This window comes from Elaeis guineensis, chromosome 15 (genome assembly GCF_000442705.2).
Source record: "Elaeis guineensis isolate ETL-2024a chromosome 15, EG11, whole genome shotgun sequence".
NCBI classification, from domain to species: domain Eukaryota; kingdom Viridiplantae; phylum Streptophyta; class Magnoliopsida; order Arecales; family Arecaceae; genus Elaeis; species Elaeis guineensis.
Window position 1 is genome coordinate 73,492,561 of NC_026007.2, and position 24,285 is coordinate 73,516,845.

Consider the following 24,285-nt stretch of genomic DNA (forward strand, 5'->3'; position numbering starts at 1 on the left):
GACATTTTTTTCTTTCCTTCTTTTTCGTTCCTTTTTTCTTTCTCTTCGTGCTCTTTTTCGGAGATCCGTTGGAATTTTGATTGCAAAGGATACTTCTTTGGCTGCAAAATTTTCAATTTCCTAATCGGGTTTGGGACGGGTCAAGATTTTAAACGGGTTCGGATGCGCATATGGTAAATTTTGCGGTATCCTACCAGTTGTCAAAACCCACGAAGCCGCTAAAACCCTAACGTCATTCTTCTGAAGGCCCTGCCCATTTTCTACGAAAAGGAAGAAACCCCTCCCCTTTATCGTCTGTGTTAACAGCGGCACCGGAGAGGAGAAACAGTGCCTATGTCGAAGCCGAAGAAGGCCCATCGAGCCTCTGAAGATCTCGAGCTCCTCAAATCCGACGTCGCCTCCTTCGCCTCCTCCCTCGGCCTCGCCCCATCCGCCTCCGCCTCCGCCTCCGCCTCCGGCTTCGACGACTCCGACTTCCGGAAAACTGGTTCCTTCAAACCTCCCAAAAGCCGAGATCCCAAACCCTCCGCTACCGAAAAGATCGATGGCGGCGAGAAGAAGAACAAGAAGGATGACTCCGATTCCAAGCCCAAACCCAAGCCCAAGCCCCATCCTTTGCAAATCGATCCGTTTGAGAACGCTAAAGATGACAAGAACCTCCCTAATTTGCCGTTGATGAAGGCGAGCTTGCTGTCGGGGCACTGGTACGATGATGCCGATGATCTGGAGGGGAAAATCCTGGGGCCGGAGGGGAGGAAAAAGGTCCCGGCTTTGGGGATTGAGGAGCTGAAGAGGCTCGTTGCGAAGAAGAAGGAGATCGCGGAGAGGTTGCTGCGGCAGTACACGCGGGACTATGATTCATCGAGGAGGAAGAGCGGAGATATGAGGCTTCTTGAAGTGACGGCGAGGTCGGGGACATCGGCAGATAAAGTCTCGGCATTCACGTGCTTGGTCGAGGACAATCCAATCGCGAACTTGAGGTCACTCGATGCGCTGCTATGTGAGTGCTCTTTCATTTGATTCTTTTTCGCAAAGCATCCAGAAAACGGGGGATTTCTTTATATTGTTTTATCCAGTTCCGTGAAGAAACCTGAATTTATATTTTAATGGCCTCAAAAGAGTCTTCCCAAATATAACCCAGTGAACTATTACATCTAAAATCTACTGGAACATGTATCTAATGTTTCTCAGGGAGTCTACCATATATCTATCTCCTCTTATTTCTTTATTGACTAAGATACTCCACAAGAGATGAAGATGAAATCAAGGTTTGACCTTCAAAATGTCTATAATTTTTTATATTTTGGAGTAGTGGAAGTTTTTATTATTATAATTTAATGTTTTGGAGGTCTTTGAAAGTCCAGGGTAAGCTCAGGGCCATAGTGCTAAAATGTTGCAAATTGGAGTGAGAAACTTTTGTTTGAAAGCAATAGTCTTGGACCAGGGAAGGCAACATGTCAAAGAGTGATCACCAAATTATACTCATGCTTAGTCCAACTGCGGTGTTTATGCCCTTGGAAAATTGGGAAGTATAATTTCCAAATATTAGCATCACTTGAATCAGAGTCTGGAATGAAAGTTATGGCCCAAAAAAGGCAGAGGCATGAGGTTGTAAGAATCCATTTGACCAATGGGATTGATAGTGTTGCTTGTCATGACTCAAGTAGAATTTCATCATCGAACTGATAATTGATGCTGGAAGGATTTTGTGCTATTTTCAGGATTTGTGGTGTTGATTCTTGAGAAGAGGACATGTCTAAATGCCAAATAAGTTTATGGTGAAATGTTTGAAGAGCACAAGAGCCTAAAAAGCATAAAAAGGCACTGTATACCAAATTAATTTTAACAAAAATAGAATGAAGGCCAGGCCAAAGTCAAGAGGACTTGGACAAGGAATACCATAGAGTGATGGAACGATTCATCATTCAAAAGAATGAGTGGATAAGTGAAGCAATATATAAAATTGGGTTACAATTCGGTGAATGAAGTGGAAGGTTTCTTTCGATGTGATGAGAATGATGCATGTCTAATGAATTAAGGAAAATTATAGAGTAACAACATTGCTTGCTATGTTGTATGTCCATGAATGTTGAGCAACAAAAAGGATCCAAGAAAACAAGATTAATGTAACATAAATGAAAATATTGAGATAGATGTCTGGTAAGGTTAGGAGCAATCAAAGTGTATATTAGAGGAGCTATTGGCATTTCTTAAATATGAATGAAGCAATAGAGAATTGGTTGAGATGATATTGGCATGTGAAATAGAGATTAAGGAGGTTTGACAAGTAGGGTACTTGAATCTTTGTCAAAGGATTTCGAAAGAAAAGGCAAGGCCTAAGATAACATGGATGGAATTTGTGAGTGAAGTTTAGAAAGGTTGTACTAATACTAGAAGTAGTGGTTAACAGGATGTGTTGCTGAATGAGGACACGTAAACGCAGTCATATAATTTGGGGAAGGTTTGATGGTTATGGCATTTGTTTAGATCGCTGTAGGAAACTATCAAATTATATCTTCTCAAAAATAGACAAGCTTCTATATATTTTGCTTTTGTTTCATCACTTTTTTGTTTAGAGTAATTCTTACTGCTTGTTGATAAAGGTTCACATGTCGATGAACTATTCTGCAATGATCTTTTAATTGGTGTAATCTTGACAGGTTCGACAAGCTATTGCAACAAAATATTGCTGGTTAGCCAAGGGTGGAACTAGGGTCATCACATTGGGTGGCCAAATATAAAAAGGAAGAAGAATGCTATCACAAGTCACTATAGTTTCAATATGGATCATTATTGAAATTAAAGAGAAACATTTAAAGTGATGGTTATATTAAGCTATTAATGTATAAAGACATTTGTAAATGGCATATCAAAGAAATAGGGATTATAATAAGGATAATGGTTTTTGAGACATTTTTCTTTAGATATGATTTCTGTGTTTAAATTCTTAAATGGTTCACACTACCAAATTATGTTGATTAATATAGTTGTATAATGGCATTATAAATGGCATCAAACAATATTTACTTATATATTTACATTAATTGTTTTATGCGATGTTATACATCACCAAAATGGCATGGCAACAGGGGAACTGAAAAAGAAACAGGGACTACAATAAATGATGATAAGATTTTTATATGTCTAAACCAAGAGAAGGGACTCATGGTTACGAAACAAAATGAAAGAAATAATGGGTAAAAGGAAAATAATGAGTAAGAGAGAGATGCAGGAGAGAAAAAAAAAGCCATGGATCTTCGTAATCTTGCTTTTTGATATAATTTTTTTCTCGTACTTTCTTTAGTAGATTTCCTAGCTTCCTTAATTAGAATTTTGATAGAATAAAACAATCCTAACCAACTAATCTTATGCTAATTCAAACATATACTAATAGATATAGGGTCCTGATCCACCATCCATTGTCTTTGTCATGCATAAATATCATATAATCTATAAACTATATAGGCCAAATCAGATTAGTGGCCACATACAGGCTGGTGGGGCCGCACCTGGAATTTGGGGTGTTGGGCATCATATATTTCAGGAACCATGCTTAGAGAAATTGGCGAACTTTGGGGGGTCTGTGGCCCCTTCAGCCCCATTGGATCTGGCACTGTGGCTAGCTGAACTTGGAAATTGATTTTTCTGCCTCTATAATTGATGAGACTAAAAGTCTGCACAGTTCTCTCTTTTTTTTTTTTGAGGGGGTGATTGCACAATTGTTCCTAAAATCATTAGATCTTAAAAAGCTTCATGGCAACCACACACTTGTGAGATGATCAAAACTGAGTAATGGCCTAAAGTCAATGCTCTGATAGATCTGTAGATAATAGAAAAAGAAAGGAAGGTAAATAACAAAGGAATAAGATAGCTCAAAAGAATCAAAGCAACAGGGAGGATAACTAGATAACCAAGGTGAAGACAGGAGAGGAAAAGAACAAGAAAGATGAGGCAGGCAAACTGCTTTAACTGAACCATGTGTTTTCCTCATCTATATTGATAATAATTTCCATGTCAACAGCTTCCGGTTGCACAACCAAGAAGCCTACTATTTTAATGGTCAGTAACTGACGTTTGTATATTTTCTTAAGTGAGCCTAAAGTCATATACTCATATTGTTCAGGCCCATTTTCATTTATTTGGACTAGTAACAGCAGCAATGCCATGGTAATTGTGCAATATTATGATCTAAAATGAGCAATTTTAACAACATATCATAATCAAGAGTGTTGCATGATCAATTTTTTGGGTTCATTCCATTTCATTTTGTTATTTCGTTCATTTTTAATCTTTTCATAATAGATAATTAAGTTAAGGGACTGTTCTGTTTAATGCAGCTATGGTGACATCGAAGGTAGGGAAACGCTATGCATTTACTGGCTTCGAAGCACTAAAGGAGTTGTTCCTGTTGAGGTCTGCAGCATATCCTTTTGTAGAGCTTGTCAAAAAATTTCATTTTTAGTAGGATGCATCTTATCCTACCTTTTTTTTTTTTTTAACTTATAATATTTCTTGCTGCCCAATACATGAAAATCTTGAATGTTGTTTAGATACAACAACCTCTACTCTAGTTAGGACTGTCACAGCTCATGCTGTATCCTTAAATATATCAAATAATTTTTGCTGATTATGAATATTTTATGGTGATCGTGTTAGTGCTTGCTTCTATCAATTAAATTATTTTTCAGCATCATTGGTCTATATGTGATCTTGTGGTGAGCAGTGCTTCTTTACTTTCTTGCACTTTTCTTCTTATTTGTTTTCATCATGGTAGTAGGCATTAACACATCTTGCATGTTATCGTATAATGATGTTATGATGTACAAAATCCCCCACTTCCTTCTGAAAATAAAAAAGGAAAAGAAAAGAAAGTGGAGATCAGGATATCAAGAGATATGCTATTAGATGCGAACTCTGTGATTTTAGCCTTGGGCCCTTTATAAGATATCTAAAAAGAGGAGATTCAGTAGCTCTTTGAAAGACTAGGGAAAATTAGTGAGAAGGTATGTGAAACAACCAAGGTTCGTGGACTCAGTACCGGAACCTGTGCCGGTTGGCCGACGGGCAGCACGGGCCAGTATGGGTTTGTATTGGATCGGACTGGCATGAATCGTGATAGAGCAAAAGAATTAAACCGAAAGGAGGAAAAGAGAGAAAGAGAGAGAGATAGAGAGAGGGGGGAAGAAAAAGGAGGGAGGGAAAGCCATCGAAGAGGTTGCCGGACAGTGCACTCGATGCCTGCGGCACCGTGGGCATGAAATAGGGTTGATTGTCCCTGTTTTATAGTTTTTTTTTTTTAAATATGGATTACGGTGAAGCAGCTAATGGATTTGCCGGCTTCATTTAAGTGAAGCCGACAAATCTATTGCTGACTTCACTATTTTTATTTATTTATTTTTTAAAAATTCTTAAAAAGTGAAACTGGCAAACCGATTGCTGGCTTTACTATCAATCGACCTTTTTAAAAAAAGTCGATAAGTGAATAGGGTCGATTGCCCATGTTCTACAGTTGCAGCTCCATCCACATGTTTTCTGTCGTTCGACGGCCACCTGGCGCCCTTTAGCAGCTCCTCCACCGTCCGCTCCTCCCTTCGGTATGGTCGCTTCTTTTTCTCTTTCTCGCTCGTTTAAAAGCTCTATCGGGCGACACCGAACCGCGGAGGCTTCTGCGGCCCTCCGACGGTCACAGCAGACCACCACGGGCCTCCGACAGCATCGTGCTCTCTCTCCCTCTCCTCCTCTCTCTCTTCCTCTCTTTCCCTCTCCCTCCTCTGGTGTATCGTTTTCCTTGGCCAAACCATCTTGGTTCCCCATCTGTCCGGCTCGATATGGGGTGTACCGATCGGTTTGAGCCGGTACGGAATTCCATGACAAATAACCAGTGAAGACTAATTTAGGTTATTTGCATGTAAGGATATGAATGTTTGGAAACAACTTCCATTGTTTTTCAAATTTTAGCAGGATATTCCACTTGGCATGCATAATGAGAAAAAGGGTGTGCATCCAGGTTGGCAAAGAGGGTGGGGAGGAGAAGTGGGGCAGCATTATGATTTACCAAAAAAAAAGCAAGATTCATGTGGATAAGTCATTGGTCGGATTTAGGAATGAGTTTCAAGGAATATTTCGTGGTGGTTCTGCTTGAAGAGTTGGTGTTTAACTTTATGCACATACTAATGTTAGCTTTATTGTATGGAAATGTGTTTGCATCAATGGAAATTTTGTTGTTATTTCAGACATTGGCAAGAAATTGAGCCTGAAAGAGGCTGTGAGAAGGAAGCGGATTAAATGGAAGTTTGGATTGCATCGTACTTAGTTGATGGAAGATGAAATGCAGTTTCCTAAAGATGTAGATCACTGTAATTTGTCACTTAGAATGAGAGTGGTGGAAAAGAAGTTTACTAGCTTTTCTTACAGTTTCAGTGCTTGTAAGATGCATGAGCTGTGTTGTTAGATGGCCATATAGCAATTCTTGAACTCAACTTGTCAATATTCCTAAATGAGATAAGATGAGACTGTTTCCATGGTTCTCTTTGGCGTTTGCAGTTAATCATCCTGCATGGTTAAAGCTTTTGTTGTATTTTATGCTGGACATTATTTGGTAATTTCCAAGAGGATTTAGAAGTGAAGATAAGTGGACCTGACAGTTGGGATTGAGTTGTTGAAAAGTTAGAAAAGATAATTTATTGCACATTGCTTCTTAACAGGATAAACAAGTTCTTCATGTGATATTGCAAATATTAGATGATATTTAAATTGTATGAATGGATTGGAAGATGAAGTGGCTTTATGCCAAGATGGCACATGGACTTCTTTTGCTTCCCTTTCCATCAGATATAAGTAACTTGATTTATTGTCATTTCTGTAAGAGGACATCTGATGATTCAAATGGTGTTTTTACCAAGTGCAAAAAAACATGAAACTTAGAGTTTTTTTTTTTTTGGTGTTAATGTACCCTCACAATGTTGGCACACCAACAAGATCAAATTTTATGTGTTAGCTACAGTTGGTGTGCTTTGCTCAAAGATTGTCGATCATCATGAGATTCAAACTACTTTTAATTGCTTTCTTTTCTTTGCTGCTGTATAATGGGTTTAGCCTTCAAAAGTAGCAAATATATTTACTGATATCTTATTCAATGTTTATCTTTCAGGTTACTGCCAGATCGTAAGTTGAAAAGCCTTTTCCAACATCCCCTGGATAATTTGCCTGAAACAAAAGATGGTTTCTCTCTTTTACTGTTTTGGTATTGGGAGGAATGCTTGAAGCAAAGGTGCGTTCTTATTAGAACAAATTCTCAAAATCTAAAGAAGGCTAACTTTCACCATATGTTTCAACTTATACTTGATGTTGCTTAATGTTCTACTTTAGATCTTAAATGTTACTGAATATAATTATGCATGTTTATCATGGAACCATTTTTGTCATCCCTTTTTGTTGAATGCAAGGCTCTGTTATATACTTATATTTAGCATCTTCAAATATCTTCAATACCATTATTCATGATCTCTTAGACCTTCTCCCAATCTATGACCCTTCATCCATCGTCCCTCAAGTTTAAACTGCAATGTTTGATGGAGAACCAAGGAAAAAGAAAAAAATTCATCAGCTGAAATTTGTGATATTTTTCATCTGACCTCCTATGGAATATAAATTTAAATATACCTTGATGCAAGCATTGGAGAAAGAGGATTAAATATTTGTGTGGATGTCATGGAGATTGGAACTGATTAAATTAGATAACTCTAAATGACCATACTTAACCATTGACTTGGAAGAATCAGTTAACAACATATAATTCGTGACTTATTTGAAGTCTACATTAGGAGCCAAAATTTTATATATTTCTTTTATTTTATTCTATGTGATCTTTATTATGTTCAAACATTTTCATTATAGATATGAACGATTTGTTATTGCACTCGAGGAAGCACTGAAGGATATGTTACCTAATCTCAAAGACAAAGCAATGAAGGTTGGTACATAATCCATTAATCCTCTCTCCTTTCAAATCCCTATCTACATGGTGGCAAGTATGCTGTACATCTTATGTTTGATTTGGGTGAGTCCTTTTCTGCATACATTTCAGTACTATACTGCAAGGATGTATTGTGCTGTTTAACTTGTTACTTGCATGTTTCTTTTTCAAAATTATGCTTCGTGGCCTTGTTTGTCGGCTAACATATATTGCTTTCGAAAAAAACTATGGGGTGCTAAAGTTTCTGAATATCACTTGCAACTTTTATACAAGTCTGGTATCATTTTTGTTGTGAAGATTTGATTTCTTAAAATATTTATTGATCAAGGTCTCTCCTGAGTAATCAATTGCATATCAAATTTTATTAACTAAAATGAAGATTGAACTATCTTTAGTTTAGAAAAACTGATAACATCATTGTACAAACCGCCTTATACCTAGGTGGTAAGTGGTGCACAATTTCAAGGTGTACCGAGCTAATGTACTACCGTACATGCTGTGCTATACCACCTTGTATCAGCAAACCATTATGGGGGCATATCGTGGTTCAAACCATGCTGGTATGTTACTGGTACAACCTAGTGCCATGTAACTTCAAACTGCATATATATTGCAAATGCCTGACGACTTGCTGGAGTAGCATAATGTTACATGATTTGTTTTAAAGCACCACATTTTTGTTCAGTGATGAATTTGCCATCTTTTTATTTTTTATCTTCTTTTTATACTAATGTACATTTATTTACAACTAACATAGGGTCTATATATTTGTGCGTATGGATAAGATTAGATTGTTTTATTAAAAAAATTGCTTTCTGTTTGGCTTACCATTTGTTTTCTAGTCCTCTTAATAGCCATCTCAAGTATATACACATTCATTGTGTCAAGAGAGTCTTTGCAAAATTGGGAGATGTGCAAGTGGAAAATTATTTTTTATTGAATTTCTGCAGCTTTTTTTTGGTGAGGATTAGTGGGCTGGCGATAGCATATTGAGATCCTTTTATGCCGAATTACTTGGATAAATAGTCATTAGCTTACTTAGAAGGATAAGAAATCATGTTTAGTATGTTACTAATGCATGCTTTTAAAATTACTTGAGCATGTCATGGTGCTATATTTTGGTCTTTTTGGAGGACAAGTGTGTTTCCTTATTTGGCGTAGATAATAAGATATGTTTGCTAAGGAAGTGTTTTCTTTTTATGTTGGTTGTCATTACCACTATTTACAAACATTCTGGTGTGTGGGTGATTATTGACATTTATTAGGGTTTTCTTTACATATTGGTCCCTGAAATCTACCATATTTTCATTGTAATTCCTGATTTGCTCATGTTTATATATATATAAAAAACTTTGCAAAAATTCTGTGTTTGTACATGTGAGGCTCGGGAGTGGGCATTTTCTCACGCACTTTGCCTTCTTTTTCAGGATTTGGGTGCTAGGGGACCAACAGTGGAGGGGAACATGTTAAGGGGTTGGTTAAGTTTGAGAATTAGAAGCTAAAATGCCCAGAAGATATGAAATTAACACTGCTAGGCGAATAAAGTAGAATATTCTGTTGTCATCTAGTTAACTTGAGGGATATGTAAACAATAAGTTGCAAGATTTCAAGGATTAAAATACCACAAGGGATATTTCAGGGACCAAAATCTGCAAAAAATTCTCCTTTTTTTTGTATACCTAAAGATGTCCTGTTGTGTTCTTTAATGGTGATTACTTGAGGGGTATGTCCGGAGCACCACATGTTTGTATGGGAAAGCATATCTCTTTAACAAAAGTAAATAATTTATCACATTTATGTTGCTTTTCTTTGCAGACGGTTTACACCCTTTTGAAGAGTAAATCAGAACAAGAGCGCAGGTTGCTCACTGCTCTTGTCAATAAAGTAACATTTCTCTACCTACAGCCTATTATGCTTTTTTTTTTTCAAAAAAAAAAATTAATTTCAAGCATTGTGAGTGCTTTTCTTTTTATATTTCTCTTGTAAAAAGTTCTTATCATTTCTTCATTGTGGGGACAAGAAAAGAAATCCTGTCAATAATGAATTTTAACTGAAAATTTAATACAAAACATTGATCCATTATTGGCTCCATGCAGCTTGGTGATCCAGAGAGGAAAGCGGCATCTAATGCTGCCTATCACTTGTCTTGCCTCTTATCTGCACATCCTAATATGAAGGTAAATCACCTTTTCCCTGTCCCCTGTAACAAAAGTTAAACACAGTTTATAGTTGCCTTCCCCCTCTTTTCTATTGATTAGATTCAAAACTGGCCTAATCCTATTTCGTTACAGTTGGTCAGGTACCCAGACTAGCTTTGACATTTAGTTATGAGAGTGTATTGGATCCCTTGAGCCATATTGCAGGAACTAAGTACCGCTTAAGCTTGACTGATGGACATCGATTCCATTCGTCAGTATGTTGAGATTTAGAAGCTGCAAATGTCAGTAGATGAGGAATCAGTATATGCAAAATTATTTTATTAATATTAATTATATTTTTCAGTATTGGTCTGTCTTGATTTCATACCCAATCAGGCCAGCATGCTGATAATGGTCCTGACAGGCAAAAAAATATGGATTCCTTTTCTGATGTTTTTTTTTTTAATGTTCTCGATTTATTTTTATTGACGAGAGATTTGAGGACATAATGGCAAAAAGATTTGAAGATGCATATCTTTAGCTTGATTGCCAATTTTTCTTTTCATGAGTTTCTGTATATAAGTCATACATACATTTAATCCTTTAATCTGCATGACTTCTGTTCTTTAAGTAATGAAGATATCAACAAGAAAAGAAAAATATTAAATCAGATATTGGGAAAGTACTAAGATAAAAAAAAAGGAAAGAGAAAAAGCACACCAAAAAAGACCCCATTGGGAAAGGAAAAATGGTATTACTATTAGTGATTTTGATCATACATATTTACAGATACATGGTTGTATTTGCATGTATAATTTATGATGTATTTCTTGCTTCATTGTTTAGTTTTCCAGTCAGTGTCATATTTCTATTTTGTTTGTACTTTTCAGGCAGTGGTTATTGATGAGGTGGATTCGTTTATCTTTAGACCGCATATTGGAATGCGCGCAAAATATCAAGCGGTATGTTTCCATCATTTGCACATTTTTGGTTATAAAATAACACACTTTAAACTGTCTACTAGTTCTCTTCCTTTTCTGTTTTTGGGTTGTTGGCTTCTAACTTGCTCTGTTGAACTTGTGTTTTCACAGTTCACATACTTACCTTTTGATACTGCTATATGATACAAAGATTTTAGATTCAAAGCTTTTGAAAGGAATACAAGTACAATTTACTGTTATTTTTCTTACTCTGCTAAAGTGCAATAATATTCAGAAAGCATATTATGACCAGGACTTGGTGCAAGAATATCTAAGACTTCATGTTGCATGCAACATCTGATAGAAACGATTGGTAATAAGAATCGTGAGACCAGACATAATGTGTCCTGGGGCACTGTGGATAAATTCATGTTGGTAAAAGTGGTTCTGGTAGTTGTGGCTTTGACTTAATCACTTCAATGGCTAGAATCAAGGTTTGCTGTACCATCCTATACCACCCGATATGGGGCATACCATACCGTATTGGTACAGCATACCACCCCCATATCGACACTACCATACCATACTCTACCATACCGAACCGTATATCAGCACTATAATAGAATGGTACTAGTACACAGTCCAGTACCTAGGTGGTGAACCTTGACTAAAATTTTATTACATTGATGGTTAAGATGATGGTTATGTTGGAGGTATAAAAATTAGATGTAAGCTAGCTTCTCTAGGAATCTGCAGTCCTTCCCTGCAAGTTTCAGGGGGACAATGATAGTTCTAATGGCTGATTTTTTTCCTTGCTGTTCATCCTATAGTTACTTCTGAAATATGATATTTTTCTTAGAAGATTTGCTCTCTGTACTAACTAATTTTCATCGCACGGCTTGAGAACTGCTGGTAGGTGTGGGAGTGGTGATAGTGATCCTGCTGTAGAAGTGCTACTGGTGCATGGCATTTTTAACTCTGTAGGAGCAATTGTTGTTGGCAGAGATTTGTTCTGGATGGTGCCCATCATATTGTTAACAGTATATTGTTAAGAAAAATAGGAAATATAGATGCTAATATGGATAGCACTTTCCTGTGAGGGAAGTAAATAAAGCATACATGTGTTTAGATTAATGAACAAACTTTTGAGCACAAATTGGGCATCTAACATTGTTCAATATCATATTCTGATGCTGATCTTGACTTCACCCAGCACTTATTCTTTCTGCCTTAGATAAATCATTTTTATTCATCAGTTGAAGTGCATGAATAATCATATATTTTTGCTGATTGCCTCTTTCATATTCATGCCTTTTTTATTTCTTAAAAGAGAATACCTCTTGTTATATTGAGCCTTCTCATGGTAATAATTACGTATTCTTCTCCAGGTTAATTTTTTGAGCCAGATTCTTCTTAGTAAAAAAGGAGATGGACCTAGAATAGCAAAACGTTTAGTTGATGTATATTTCGCGCTCTTTAAGGTACAGTTCAAGCTTCTTTATTATGAGATGTGCTTTTGGATCAAAACTCATCTCATCATGATGCTTTGCCATCTTCAATAACTAAATGCTTCTTTTTAAGGCAAGATACAGCTCTGTAACATGCTAGTCATTATCTTGCTAATTTTTGTTGATTTTCTGTTCTTAATTCTGTGAATAAAGGTGAGAATACATGTATTATGGGGGAACCATCATTTTTGGTTAACCTCCGTTTCTAGATATCATGATCATATTTATCTCTTAATCTCTCTTTATGGTTCTATCTCATTAGTCTGATGGCCAGCTTTATTATCACAGTCAGAGCTGCTTTCCTTCAGAGAAGTATCAAGTGTTTTTCTTTACCTTTTTTGTAATAAACAAAGTCCAATTAGAAGAACAACTCCTGTGAATACTCTTCATGGCTGTTGTTTTGACAGGAACCATGATGAACTGACGGTCAATGCTGGAAGTTTGACAACATATGCAATGGAAAAAGCAAGCAACAATTAGAGCCAGAAATGAAAGAAAAGCAATTAAAGGAACACTTACAAATTGTTTATCATTGCTCATAACATGTTTTTCCATGATGCCTGAACAAGGACAAGATGAGTGCTCCTGACAGCTAAATATGCATCTGAAGAAGCCTCACATGCTCGTGCAAGTGGGATTATTACACCTGGATCTTTTTGACTTGACCTAAATGATATTCTAGACTCAAGCTATGCCCAAACATGGACCACTAGGTTTGGTTTAGTCTTAGTGCTAGAACCATTATTTAACCCACTTAGGCTGCATTTGATTGGAATAAGTTAACCCAGAATTAGTGTGTTAACTTACCCTAACCCTCTTTACTCCAGAATAAACTACTCCGCGCTATAGGGTGGAACAGTTTACTCTATGTTGGGTGGAAAGGTCGTTTTAAAAACTTTGCAAAATGTCTGTTTCGCCCTCAGAATAAATTGGTTGCTTTTTAAATGTTTGTCAGGTTGAAGTCAAATAAATGGGCTGAAGAGTGTTTGTCAGGTTAAGGTTGAATAAATGGGTTGAAGGGATCTTTTTCCCATTTAACCCTCCTTTAACTCACAACCAAATGCAGCCCTAGGTCGCAATCTTGGTCTGGCAAATGGCAATGATGGATGCAAACAAAAACTAGATGCACTAACAACTATATTAACCAACAAAGTTTCAATAATTTGGGTACAACATGAGTTACATATTAAAATCTGATGTGACTTGAATCTCTTTTTTGTAGAATTAGTCTTTCAATTCAGAATGATACCTGACATATTCCATCTGCACCCCATTTCTCTTCCATTACACACTTAAATGTGCATTATTAATGCCGTTTTGCTAATTTTTAATCATGTTCAGAAGTTTATCTTCTATACTGGTACCTGAAATTTTCATAAAAAGCAGAGGCAACGTCAAAGGTATCCATTTCAGCTCATGTATTGTTCTAGTTGAGATGCTATCACTTCTTGGGGAAACCTATCAGTCTATCTCTATTGTTATGTCATTAGGACAGTAAGCAAACTGTTTGAGTCTAGCAAATGAATTACTCTGGTGCTATTACAATATTTCTAAATAGTGCTCTGCAAGGGGACAAGCACTCAAACATTAAATGGTGGTACAGTTCAAATATTAGTCTGAGACAGTTTGCCTTTGGGTTTGTTGTGTGTTTAAGTAGTTTGATTGGGTTCCTTTTATGGATGTGATTTGTTGCCTTCTCCATTCCATCGTTCTAGAAAAGATACTTGTTATATAACACGTTGAGCACACGGACCTGCTTAAATTGTGCATCCATTTTAATTTTTTCAAGAATTATTCTTAGTGCCTTGCACTTGCTATTTCAGGTACTGATTTCAGAGGCTAATGATGGTGAAAAGATGAGTAAAAGGGCCAAAAATAATAAGAAAAGCATGGATGGAAAGGAAAAGGGCAAAAAAGATAAAGGAAAAATAACAAGCTCTCTTCAAAATGGCAAAAAGGAACCTTCTTCGGGATCTAATGTTGAGATGGATTCTCGGCTTTTATCTGCACTCCTAACTGTAAGTATGTCAATATATCCATTAATATGTACTGCAAGGATTGAAATAACAGCATCAAGGGTGATAGCGATTTAAGGATTTTTTTTTTTTGGAATTTTTGGGGGGCCCTTGATATGTAGCATGGATATAAAGTCATTCTTATTTTTTTTGATGTGCAATATGGACATGAATTGAAGCTGTAGCATAATCCACTATGGGAGTTCATTGTCTCTAGCATTGTAGCACAAGTATTAAATTTTGTTCTCTGATCTCTACCATGCATGGTCCAAGCTTCGAGCTAGTTTGATGGATACAGAGTCTAGATTTCCATAATTTTGTGGTTGAATAATTTTAGCCTGTTTCCTTTTTATTATTGAGTCAGATAGATTCTGTTTCTAGTATAATTTTGTACATGATTTATCGATTTGCCTTTTACACTTCTAACTCTGTCAGCCAACATGCCCCTCCATCTTTTTTGTTTTAAAAAAATTGTCCTACCAAATGGGATAGGCTTGGTACTGACTGAACCGGCCTTGGCATTGGTTCATACCAATCAGGATGGCCTGTTCGTCCTATTCGTATGTTTATATATTAAAAAATAAGTTGCCGTTCTGATCAAGATGGACTTTGTATTTGGCCTTGTTACCGGTTGGTACCGGTCAGGATAATTGGTAAATCCCTATCCTATGATGTAGTGATGTCTTGGCATACATACTGGCGCCAATTTCATGATGGAGCAGCATGGTATTGTAGGTACCATCCTGCTCTACTGGTTATTGAATCCATGATCTACTGAAATGTATTTAAGAGAATCAGCTGTGTAACTTGTGCATCTATAGATTGATTGAGACCTAAGTTTTCTAAAAGATTTCGTGATTAGTTTTTATGAATTCAATGTGGATTTTTTTTTTTCCTTATCGTTCCCTGCAAAAATGATCACTAAAAAGAAAAATGCCAAGGTATAAGTATGGTATTAAGTAACCAAAACAAAAAAAGATTACCTTCTTTAAAAAATAAATAAATATGGAGTCTGTGTTAAGGACATCTTGTTGGTATATGTTACTTCTAGATAACTCTTCCACTCTTCCTAAATCTATGAAGTGCAATCGTGCAACCTTTCTTTGGGTCGTACAAGATGGCAATCATGCATGTTGTTTTTGTTGCCATCAGGCAAAAGCAAAATGTCAAATCTGGAAGTGATTGTATTTGATGATTTCTGATTAAATTTCTCCTGAAAACTAGATCTCCATTCATGTTTGAAAATAATTTGTTAGGATGGATATTCAGTATTTTTAATCTTAATTAGACATCTATTGTTGACACCCCATTTTTTGCAGGGAGTTAACAGAGCATTTCCTTTTGTTTCAAGTGACGAAGCTGATGATATTGTTGACGTTCAAACCCCAATACTTTTCAGATTGGTGAGTTAATGAGCTGGACATCAACATTTGTAGGCTTGTGCAGAATAAACCCACCCTGGCCTGGCCCGATTTTTATCATGCCCGGGTTGAGCGTTTCGGTCTGATGGCCTGAGCCCAGGCCTGAAATTTTACGGGATTGACATTTCCCAACTCAGCCCAACGCAGCCAATTTGTATAATATATAATGTTATGCATATTATCAAATATTCAAAGTTTGAAATTGGAAAAAAGAAAAGAAAACGGAAGGGATGGGAGAATTCTAATCACTCTCCCCTGCCCCGCCATCATCCAGTGGTCACCACTCCCCTTCCCCAACCTGCACCAGCCCATTTCTCTCGTCCCCCCTCTCTCTCTCACCCTCCCTCTCGCTCTCTCTCCAGAAACAATCACCACCATCTTCCCCGCCTCCCATCTCTGCGAAAATGAATGCCGCCACCACCACCTCACCCTCTCTATCTATTCCCACCTCCTGGCAGGCTGGTCTGGTTGGGCACAGGCACCCTCATTTCCAATTGGGCTGAGCTTATGCTCATGTTTTCAGGTTCAAGACCAGGATGGGGTTGTTTTGGGCCTGAGATTTTGGTCTTGATATCAGACCTCAGGTGGCCCAAACCCAACCTGACCCAACAGTTGAACAGGTCTAAACATTAGTAATGTTGGAATTTCATTCTTGAAAATAAGATTGGTATTCTGGAAAGCTCATGCAACTTTATCCTTTTGAATCCAGGTCCATTCTGAAAATTTCAATATTGCGGTTCAGGCATTAATGCTTCTGTATCAGATCACTTCCAAGAATCAGATTGCAAGCGACCGTTTTTATCGTGCTTTGTATTCAAAGCTTCTGACTCCTGCTGCCGTGACTTCATCTAAGGTAATCTGCATTTTGCGTGCTGCCTGCTTCATGCTTGTGTATTTGAAATTTCCATTGTAATCATTGCTCTATAGCTCATTCACTGGATGAATGGGCTTATGCTGTTTAGTTCTGGTGCCTACATTTAGGGATCCTGAATGTTCACAACTCATAAACTGCAATTTTTAAAACAATTAAAATTCAATCTATGAACAGAATAAATCTAGTTACATAATCAGCAAAATGTCTTGCTTATTTAAATTTTCATACCATTTTTTATACACTTCGAGAATTCTTCTGGTGGAAACCAAGTTTTGTAACCTCTTGCAGTTTGGACATCCAGGTCATAACGCTTAAACAGGCATGTCAAAACCTGTCCTTCACAGGCACTGCCTCTTGTAACAAATTGTGACACTATTCTTCATTCCAGTGTTGAATATAAGCTCGTGCGCTGGAACTCCATGCCGCATTATATTTGCCCCCCCCCCCCCCACCCCCGGCCACCCCCAACCAAAAAAAAAGAAGAAAAAGACATCTAGAGAAGCTCTTCATATTCTCCAATTATTCTCTTGTAAAGACTCATAAAAATTGCACCTCAGTGGATTGCCTTATGTTTTTGATAATTCTCATTTCTTAAAGAATAAAGACCAATCAAATAATCATGAGTTTTACTAGCTAATATATGTCTTTGTAATTCACATGTGGCCAATGAGTTAGCATATTCTCTTGAGTGGAAGGGGGTTGTTGCAAATTGTTGGGATGCCCCTTGTAATTTTTTTTCACTCATTAGTAAATTTATCTTTTTCACTCATTTTTAGAAATATTGGAACGTCATTGAAACTCAGAAATTGAAGGCTGATTTGTAGATGGTTAGGGGTAACTAAGAAATTAGCAACAGCATAGTGATCAATGAGTAGCTGCTAATGGCTTATCCAATGTTTCAACGTTCTGGATTCTTGTGCTTATTTGCCACATGGATGCATGCTGACACACATGTTTATACACAATGCACAACTAGTTTCTTAAATCTGTTGTGCCTTGTTTTGAGGACCTATATGAAACATGGTGATCAGCTTGCATGCCACCGGCTTTCCATCTGGATACCTTGGCAGCATTCGCTAGCATCAATTGAAGAAGCAGTTTTAAAAACCTCCTGCTTTGTTCTTTAAGGTCCTTTTGTCATTAAAACATTTATTTTAGATTATCATCCATTTGCTTGAATATGTTCTCTTGACAATCTGCAGTGTCTTTGCTAAGTTTCTTTAATATATCAACAATGTTTCTTTGATGTTTCAGCCAGAAATGTTTCTTGGATTACTGGTCAAAGCAATGAAAAATGATATAAACTTGAAGCGGGTAGCTGCCTTTTCAAAGCGCCTCCTACAGGTTGGTGATGAAACTTGTCTCTCTCATATATATGGGAGTTTTTTCCCATTATTTTCATGGGCTTCTTCTCTTGAGATGTTTCTGGGAGTTGACTCTTCTAGTCTGCTCATTTTTGTGCAATTGTCAAAACTGCTTATTTATTTGAATAGTTGAACTAGTGACTTAATTGACACATGCTTCTGTATCATGCTGGTCAACCTCTCTGTTTTTGGTGTTCTAGTAACTGACAAGGCCGGATCTGAAAAAAGCCTGCTTCAAATAGAATTATGCAGTTTATAGCTTCTGTGTTGGTTTGTGGGTTACATTTACAGCATTAAATGACTTATGATTTGTTGATTCCATATGGTTAAACTTCGGGAACATTTATGTTTAACTTAAGGTTGTATTCTCAATTCTGGCCAAGGTTGTTTTGACAATAACGATGCATATTCTTATTTCATTTTCTATGCTTAAATTTCTGTCTTTGTGGAAATGAGAATAATATGCAATTCTTGAACTGATTCTCACATCCGTGACTTTTAATAGTTTCAACTTCTAGGTAGCACCTCAACAGTTACACCAGTGACATTTAAAAGTTTTGATTTAAGTTGAATATATATGCTCATTTATCAGTGTTGCCCTGGCAATCTGCATATGGCATCAAATGTTAGATTCCATGGAATAACAATAAATTTCAAACAAATCATAGTGGAAAACTGCTAATTGATATCACTGGATTCGGTGACTAATTTCAACCTAGGCCATTTCTGTTTGGAGTTTGCTTAGGAAGTCTTGTGGAAACATCCTTGAAATTAGTCGCCTTTTCTGATGTTTGAGATTCTAAGGAACTTCAGTCATCTTTCCCTTAATATAACCTGCTACAGTCCACTGTTAGTTTGCAGGGATTCAAAGAATGATATTTCTCTGGCTACAGAAAACTAAACACTGGGGCAGCGTGGCTGCTGTTGTTGACAAAATTCCAGCATCTCCTTGGCCATTTCCACTCATGCTTCTTGTGGCAGTGAAGCACTTCCTATATAAGCAGCTGAGCTGCTGAGTTAGTTCTCATACTTTAATTTGCCTAAATTAAACAATGACTTGGTGTTTCTCTATGGTGAGAAAACTGATTATTTGGTCATCTGCCTAATTCAATGTGTTCTTTATGAGACCAGGGATTTTTTTTTTTTTGGTTTACATGTATGAAGTTGAGAATGTGTTCTGGTTCACCATACGCAGTGTTATATCATTGCTCATGAACTTGTTTATTCCAAATAGTTTTGACAAGTCTTGATGATAATGGTTATTGTTCGGCAAATTGAACTGCCTGAAGACTGATGCAAATCCTATTTTAAATCTGTTGGTTTCAATGATGCTTCACACATGGGCATTGTTTTCTATATACTTGAAAATGATCTGACATATTTAACTTGGTGAGGGAAGGCATTGCTTTACTTTTATTTAGCTTTTGAGGACCCTCTACCATGTCAATCTTTACCACCTTAGTTTTGTTATTTGGACAGGTATCTCTTCAGCGGCCCCCTCAATATGCATGTGGATGCCTATTTATACTATCTGAGGTTCTTAAAGCAAAGCCACCATTGTGGTATGTTTTTTCTTTACACCATTGGCTATTGTATATTACCCTTAGGGTCTTGGGGTTATAAAAGATGGTACGACATCTGCTTTGCCAATTTGCAGGACTATGGTGCTGCAAAATGAGTCTGTTGATGATGATCTTGAGCACTTCGAGGACATCATAGAAGGCACAGAGGATTTAGCTATGACACCACCTGGAAATTCAGCAAATTCAGGCTGTTCCAATGCTTCAGAAGCTGGTAAAAAATTGCAGAATTCAAACTATAAGGAGGATTATGACTCTGAAGTCAAAGATGGTTTTAGTGATGGTTCAAGAATTAAAACTGTAAGTGATGGAAGTAAAGAAGAAGTTCAAACATCTCATATGAGGTCAAAACTACCTGTAGGTTACGATCCACGTCACAGGGAACCCTCCTACTGGTATTAGTTTCAACCTCTCAAAGTATCTGCTTTTATTGTCTGAAATACATCATTCAATACTGTTGATTTCTCCCATGTCGGACATGCTATCAAACTCTAAGCTTTAAATGATGTCAGTTGCCTACTGTCCATGCAGGTAGAAAAATGTGACTAGTTATGTGTCCAATTTGATTTTGTTGGAGAAAAATCCAACCTTGTGTATATAAATTACAATGATTGTGGATTTGGGTGGTCTCAGATCAGCTTCTACTTTCTAGTCCTCTTGTCTTGGTGGTACTATTTTGCAGCACATATTCAAAAGTGATTCCAATGAAAATTGTTTGTACTCTTCTTTTAAAATTGATTCTTATTATCCAAACTAGAGCATGTCATGGTACTTGGTCATTTGTATCTTGGATCTTGGTCTTGGCCATTCAGTCATCTGTAGAAGTTTGTCTGAATTTTAGACTCTTGCCAACAAAATAAAATCAAATTATGTAATACATCTAGGGTAAAAGAACAAATAGAAAAGCAGACTTATGGGATATGAAATTTCTTTAATTCACAATCTGTAGTGTGAATTTCTGCATGTGCTCTTTATGGTAGTTTATAAGCATGTGTACATGATGGAGAGTGCACTTGTGTGCTTGTAAATGATGTGGGTGTTGCGATCATTCTGCTAAATGAATCAATGTTTTTTTTTTTCGGTTGGGGGAAATGATTGCAATTTTTTTCTTTTTGGTCCAATGTGTTCTAGGTTGTGTAGAGTGATGCTATGGATTGTCAATTTTTCTGGCATACTAGGGATTTTGTAACCTAGTTCCATTACCACCATCTGGTAATATCATTTTTAATTTCTCTTTAGTTTCTTGCATTTTGTGTCATATTCTATCTTTCTCTCCATGAAGAAGATGTGTCTCTTAATCTTGTCACAATATAGGTACTGCTTGTGGATATTTTTGTATAAGGGGTATTAAATATAATCAACTGCATCCTACTTTAAGTAATTGGATCATGGATACGGTTTGAGTGTGTTTATCTTGTTTTAATAGCAATGCGGACCGAGCAAGTTGGTGGGAGTTGACAGTATTGGCTGCGCATGCGCACCCATCAGCAGCGACCATGGCTCGAACGCTATTATCAGGAGCCAACATTGTTTATAATGGTGATCCAATAAATGACTTATCGCTTGGTGCCTTTCTTGATAAGTTCATGGAGAAGAAACCAAAGCCAAACCGGAGAGCAGAAGGTACATGGCATGGCGGTTCTCAAATTGCACCTGCAAGAAAGGTTTGTCTCTTAACCACACAATTTTCCTTGCTACTGGAGGTGCGATCCTCATTGTACTTCATAAATGACTGCACTTGGTGCTATATCTTGGTTGATCTCATGACCTTGTAATCGCATTTTTGCATAGTTTATTGGGCTTGCCTGGTCAATTATACAGTTAGGATACTAATTTTAGAGATGTCTGAATGGCCTACCTTATCCATATTGTGTCCTGTATGTTGGTGTCCCTAGAATTTTGGTATATTGGAAATTACCTTTTTTGACATATGAGGTACTGTTTATACATGTGGCTGACTCCATTCCATAACCAATGGTGGGCCCTGTCATATATACCATTCCAAGTGCATTTTTCCTCAAACAACGTGGGATATTTTATGGTATTTCATTCAGGCGTCCAAGTGCTCTATCTCTACTCATGCAAACTGTCAAACATTGTCTAGTTGTCTTCATGGCATGGTCTTGACACTATCTAGTCATTAAGTATAGAAACATGTTCAGCTTTTGTTATCATGGCTTGCTTGCTACAATCAATTTTTTCTAAAACTTTTTTATTCACTGATGTTTTTTTTTTTTGAATTTATGGGATTTCTTTTTCTTCCTTGAAAATACCGATCTGTTTTTCTAAATACAAAATTGGCCTCTATTTCTTTTGCAAACTTCTGCAAGAATATTTTGTACAGTTGTCATTGGACATGCTTTATCTGTATGATGCGTTATTATCAGTAATGCTGGTAACATTTCCATTTCTCTGCATCAACACTACTTCTGAATTTTATTCTGCAGCCTTTAATTTATTTAATTAATTATTCTAATTCATATTTTGCTTTCTCGTTTATCATGCTAGTATTAAGTGTGTGTGATGCATGTTTGATGGATGTTGAGTGCAGACATGTACATACAAAATGAGGGATATAAAATCACAGTATACCTTTAAAATATACCTCTTTTTTTCCCTCAGTCATTTTTTAAATTGGCTCATATGGGAGTATTTGTCAAAGGGACAGGCTTCACACCTTGTCTAGCTTCATGATAACTTGGTTATAAAATCTTTCAAGTTCTATGAAATCATGTCTGATAGATGTTGAGGGCAGGCATCCACATACAAAATAAGGGATATAAAATCTATAATCTACGTTCAAGATATGGACTCCCTTTTTACTCCCTGAATTATTTTTTAAACAGGCTACTATTTGAGTATTTGTCAAAGACAAGCTCCACCCCTTTTTGGCATCTAATCGCTTGGTTATGAAATCTTTCTTATTATATGTTTTAGAATTTGCTTTTTTGATTCCTCCTGCATCAACTCCTTCCCTGTATCCAGGTGGGACATGCAGCCTCACCTTTTTTTTATAATCTCTTTCTCCCACTTCCACAGATGCGGTACTTTAACTTCTGACTTCATATTTCTGGGTTCTCATTTGTCATATCACTTGCTTCTATTTTTCCTGATCTATCTGTACATATATGTTGTAAATATTGACATGCATATGATTGTACATATGTACATGGGCATATGTACATGTGTAGATACATTTACATTATGATCTTGAGCAAACCGTATCTTATTTACCATGACATGAAATTTGATTTTTGTCATTCTATGCCCTGTTTCTTGTGAAAAATAGATCATGTCTTTTCCAATTTTTTATGGTCACATTGGTCTCCATCAAACTGATCTGGCTTTCTTTATCTGCAGCTTGACCTGAACCATCATCTAATTGGTGATGAGATACTACAGTTGGCAGAGGATGAAGTGCCTCCGGAAGATGTTGTCTTCCATAGATTCTACATGAACAAAACAAGCTCGTCAAAGAAACCGAAGGCAAAGAAGAAGGCCTCACAAGATGATGAAGATGCAGAGGACTTTCTGGATGCAAGTGACGAGAGTGAGGAAGAGAAGATTGATAACATGCTGGGGTCCGGGCATCACCCATTGGAGGAAGCTGATGGAGAATATGACTATGATGATCTCGACAGAGTTGCTGATGAGGATGATGATGACTTACTTGGAGATGGAGTGATGCAGAGGCTGGTTTACCTCCCAATCTTGCTGCGAGAAAACGTGATGAAGGTAGTGCTAGTGATGATGGTGATAATGATAGTCTTGATATCATGGATGGTATTGCTGAAGAAGATGGTGATGTTGATGTTGATGATGATGTTATTGGTGGTGAGAGTGATGAAGATGAATCCAGTCAGGCTGCTAAGACAAAGAAGGGAAAGAAAAGGAAGTTTGATGGGAAGAATCGACGATCACCATTTGCAAATGTAGAGGAGTACGAACATCTGCTGAACGACAACATGGACACAACAAAAATTTCTAGATCACATAAGAGAAAGAAGAAGAAGACATCCAGTTGAAAGAACTTTCCCCATTGTATTTTCCCCCTGTAATGTGTATTTTGCATATGGAGGACACAGGCCTTAAAAAAATTTTGTATCCTTAGTTATTACAAATTGAATGGTAGGTTTTGCCATTCCTATTTTCTGAATCAGATTTTCTGAGGGATAAAAATAAACATATTCTTGTCTTCATCGTGAAATTGAGATATCAGCAATCTAATCCTGGTTATAGATTGTTTATGTGTGCGGGTGAATGTGTAACTGTCTTGGGACTCAGTATCATTGTCGTTTCTTGAAGTTGTGTGCATGTGTGTTAGATTTTCTGCACCTGGGCTCTCCCTCAAACATTTGCTGAAAAGTTGCAGCAGGATTCCGAAACTCTTCATGATTTGAGATAATTTATTAAGAAAAATGGTGGGTGGTGTCCCAATGCGTATGCGGAGTCCGAGCTGGAAGGGGTAAAAAACAGAATGCGCTGAGGCT

At 37.0% G+C, this 24,285-nt stretch overlaps 1 protein-coding gene across 1 annotated transcript; it reads left to right on the plus strand.

Annotated features, from left to right (window-relative positions):
- The first annotated feature begins 304 nt into the window (after positions 1–304).
- LOC105058730 (protein SLOW WALKER 2) lies at positions 305–24,042 on the plus strand. The gene is given in 17 exon segments (XM_010941750.4): positions 305–1,000; positions 4,338–4,413; positions 7,151–7,270; positions 7,897–7,972; positions 9,791–9,859; positions 10,072–10,152; positions 11,004–11,075; positions 12,422–12,514; positions 14,365–14,559; positions 15,876–15,959; positions 16,687–16,830; positions 18,106–18,195; positions 19,695–19,777; positions 19,873–20,190; positions 21,222–21,459; positions 23,156–23,474; positions 23,477–24,042. Coding segments are annotated over 17 exon segments (3,069 nt in total). The 5' UTR covers positions 305–333; the 3' UTR covers positions 23,821–24,042.
- The last annotated feature ends 243 nt before the right edge of the window (positions 24,043–24,285 follow it).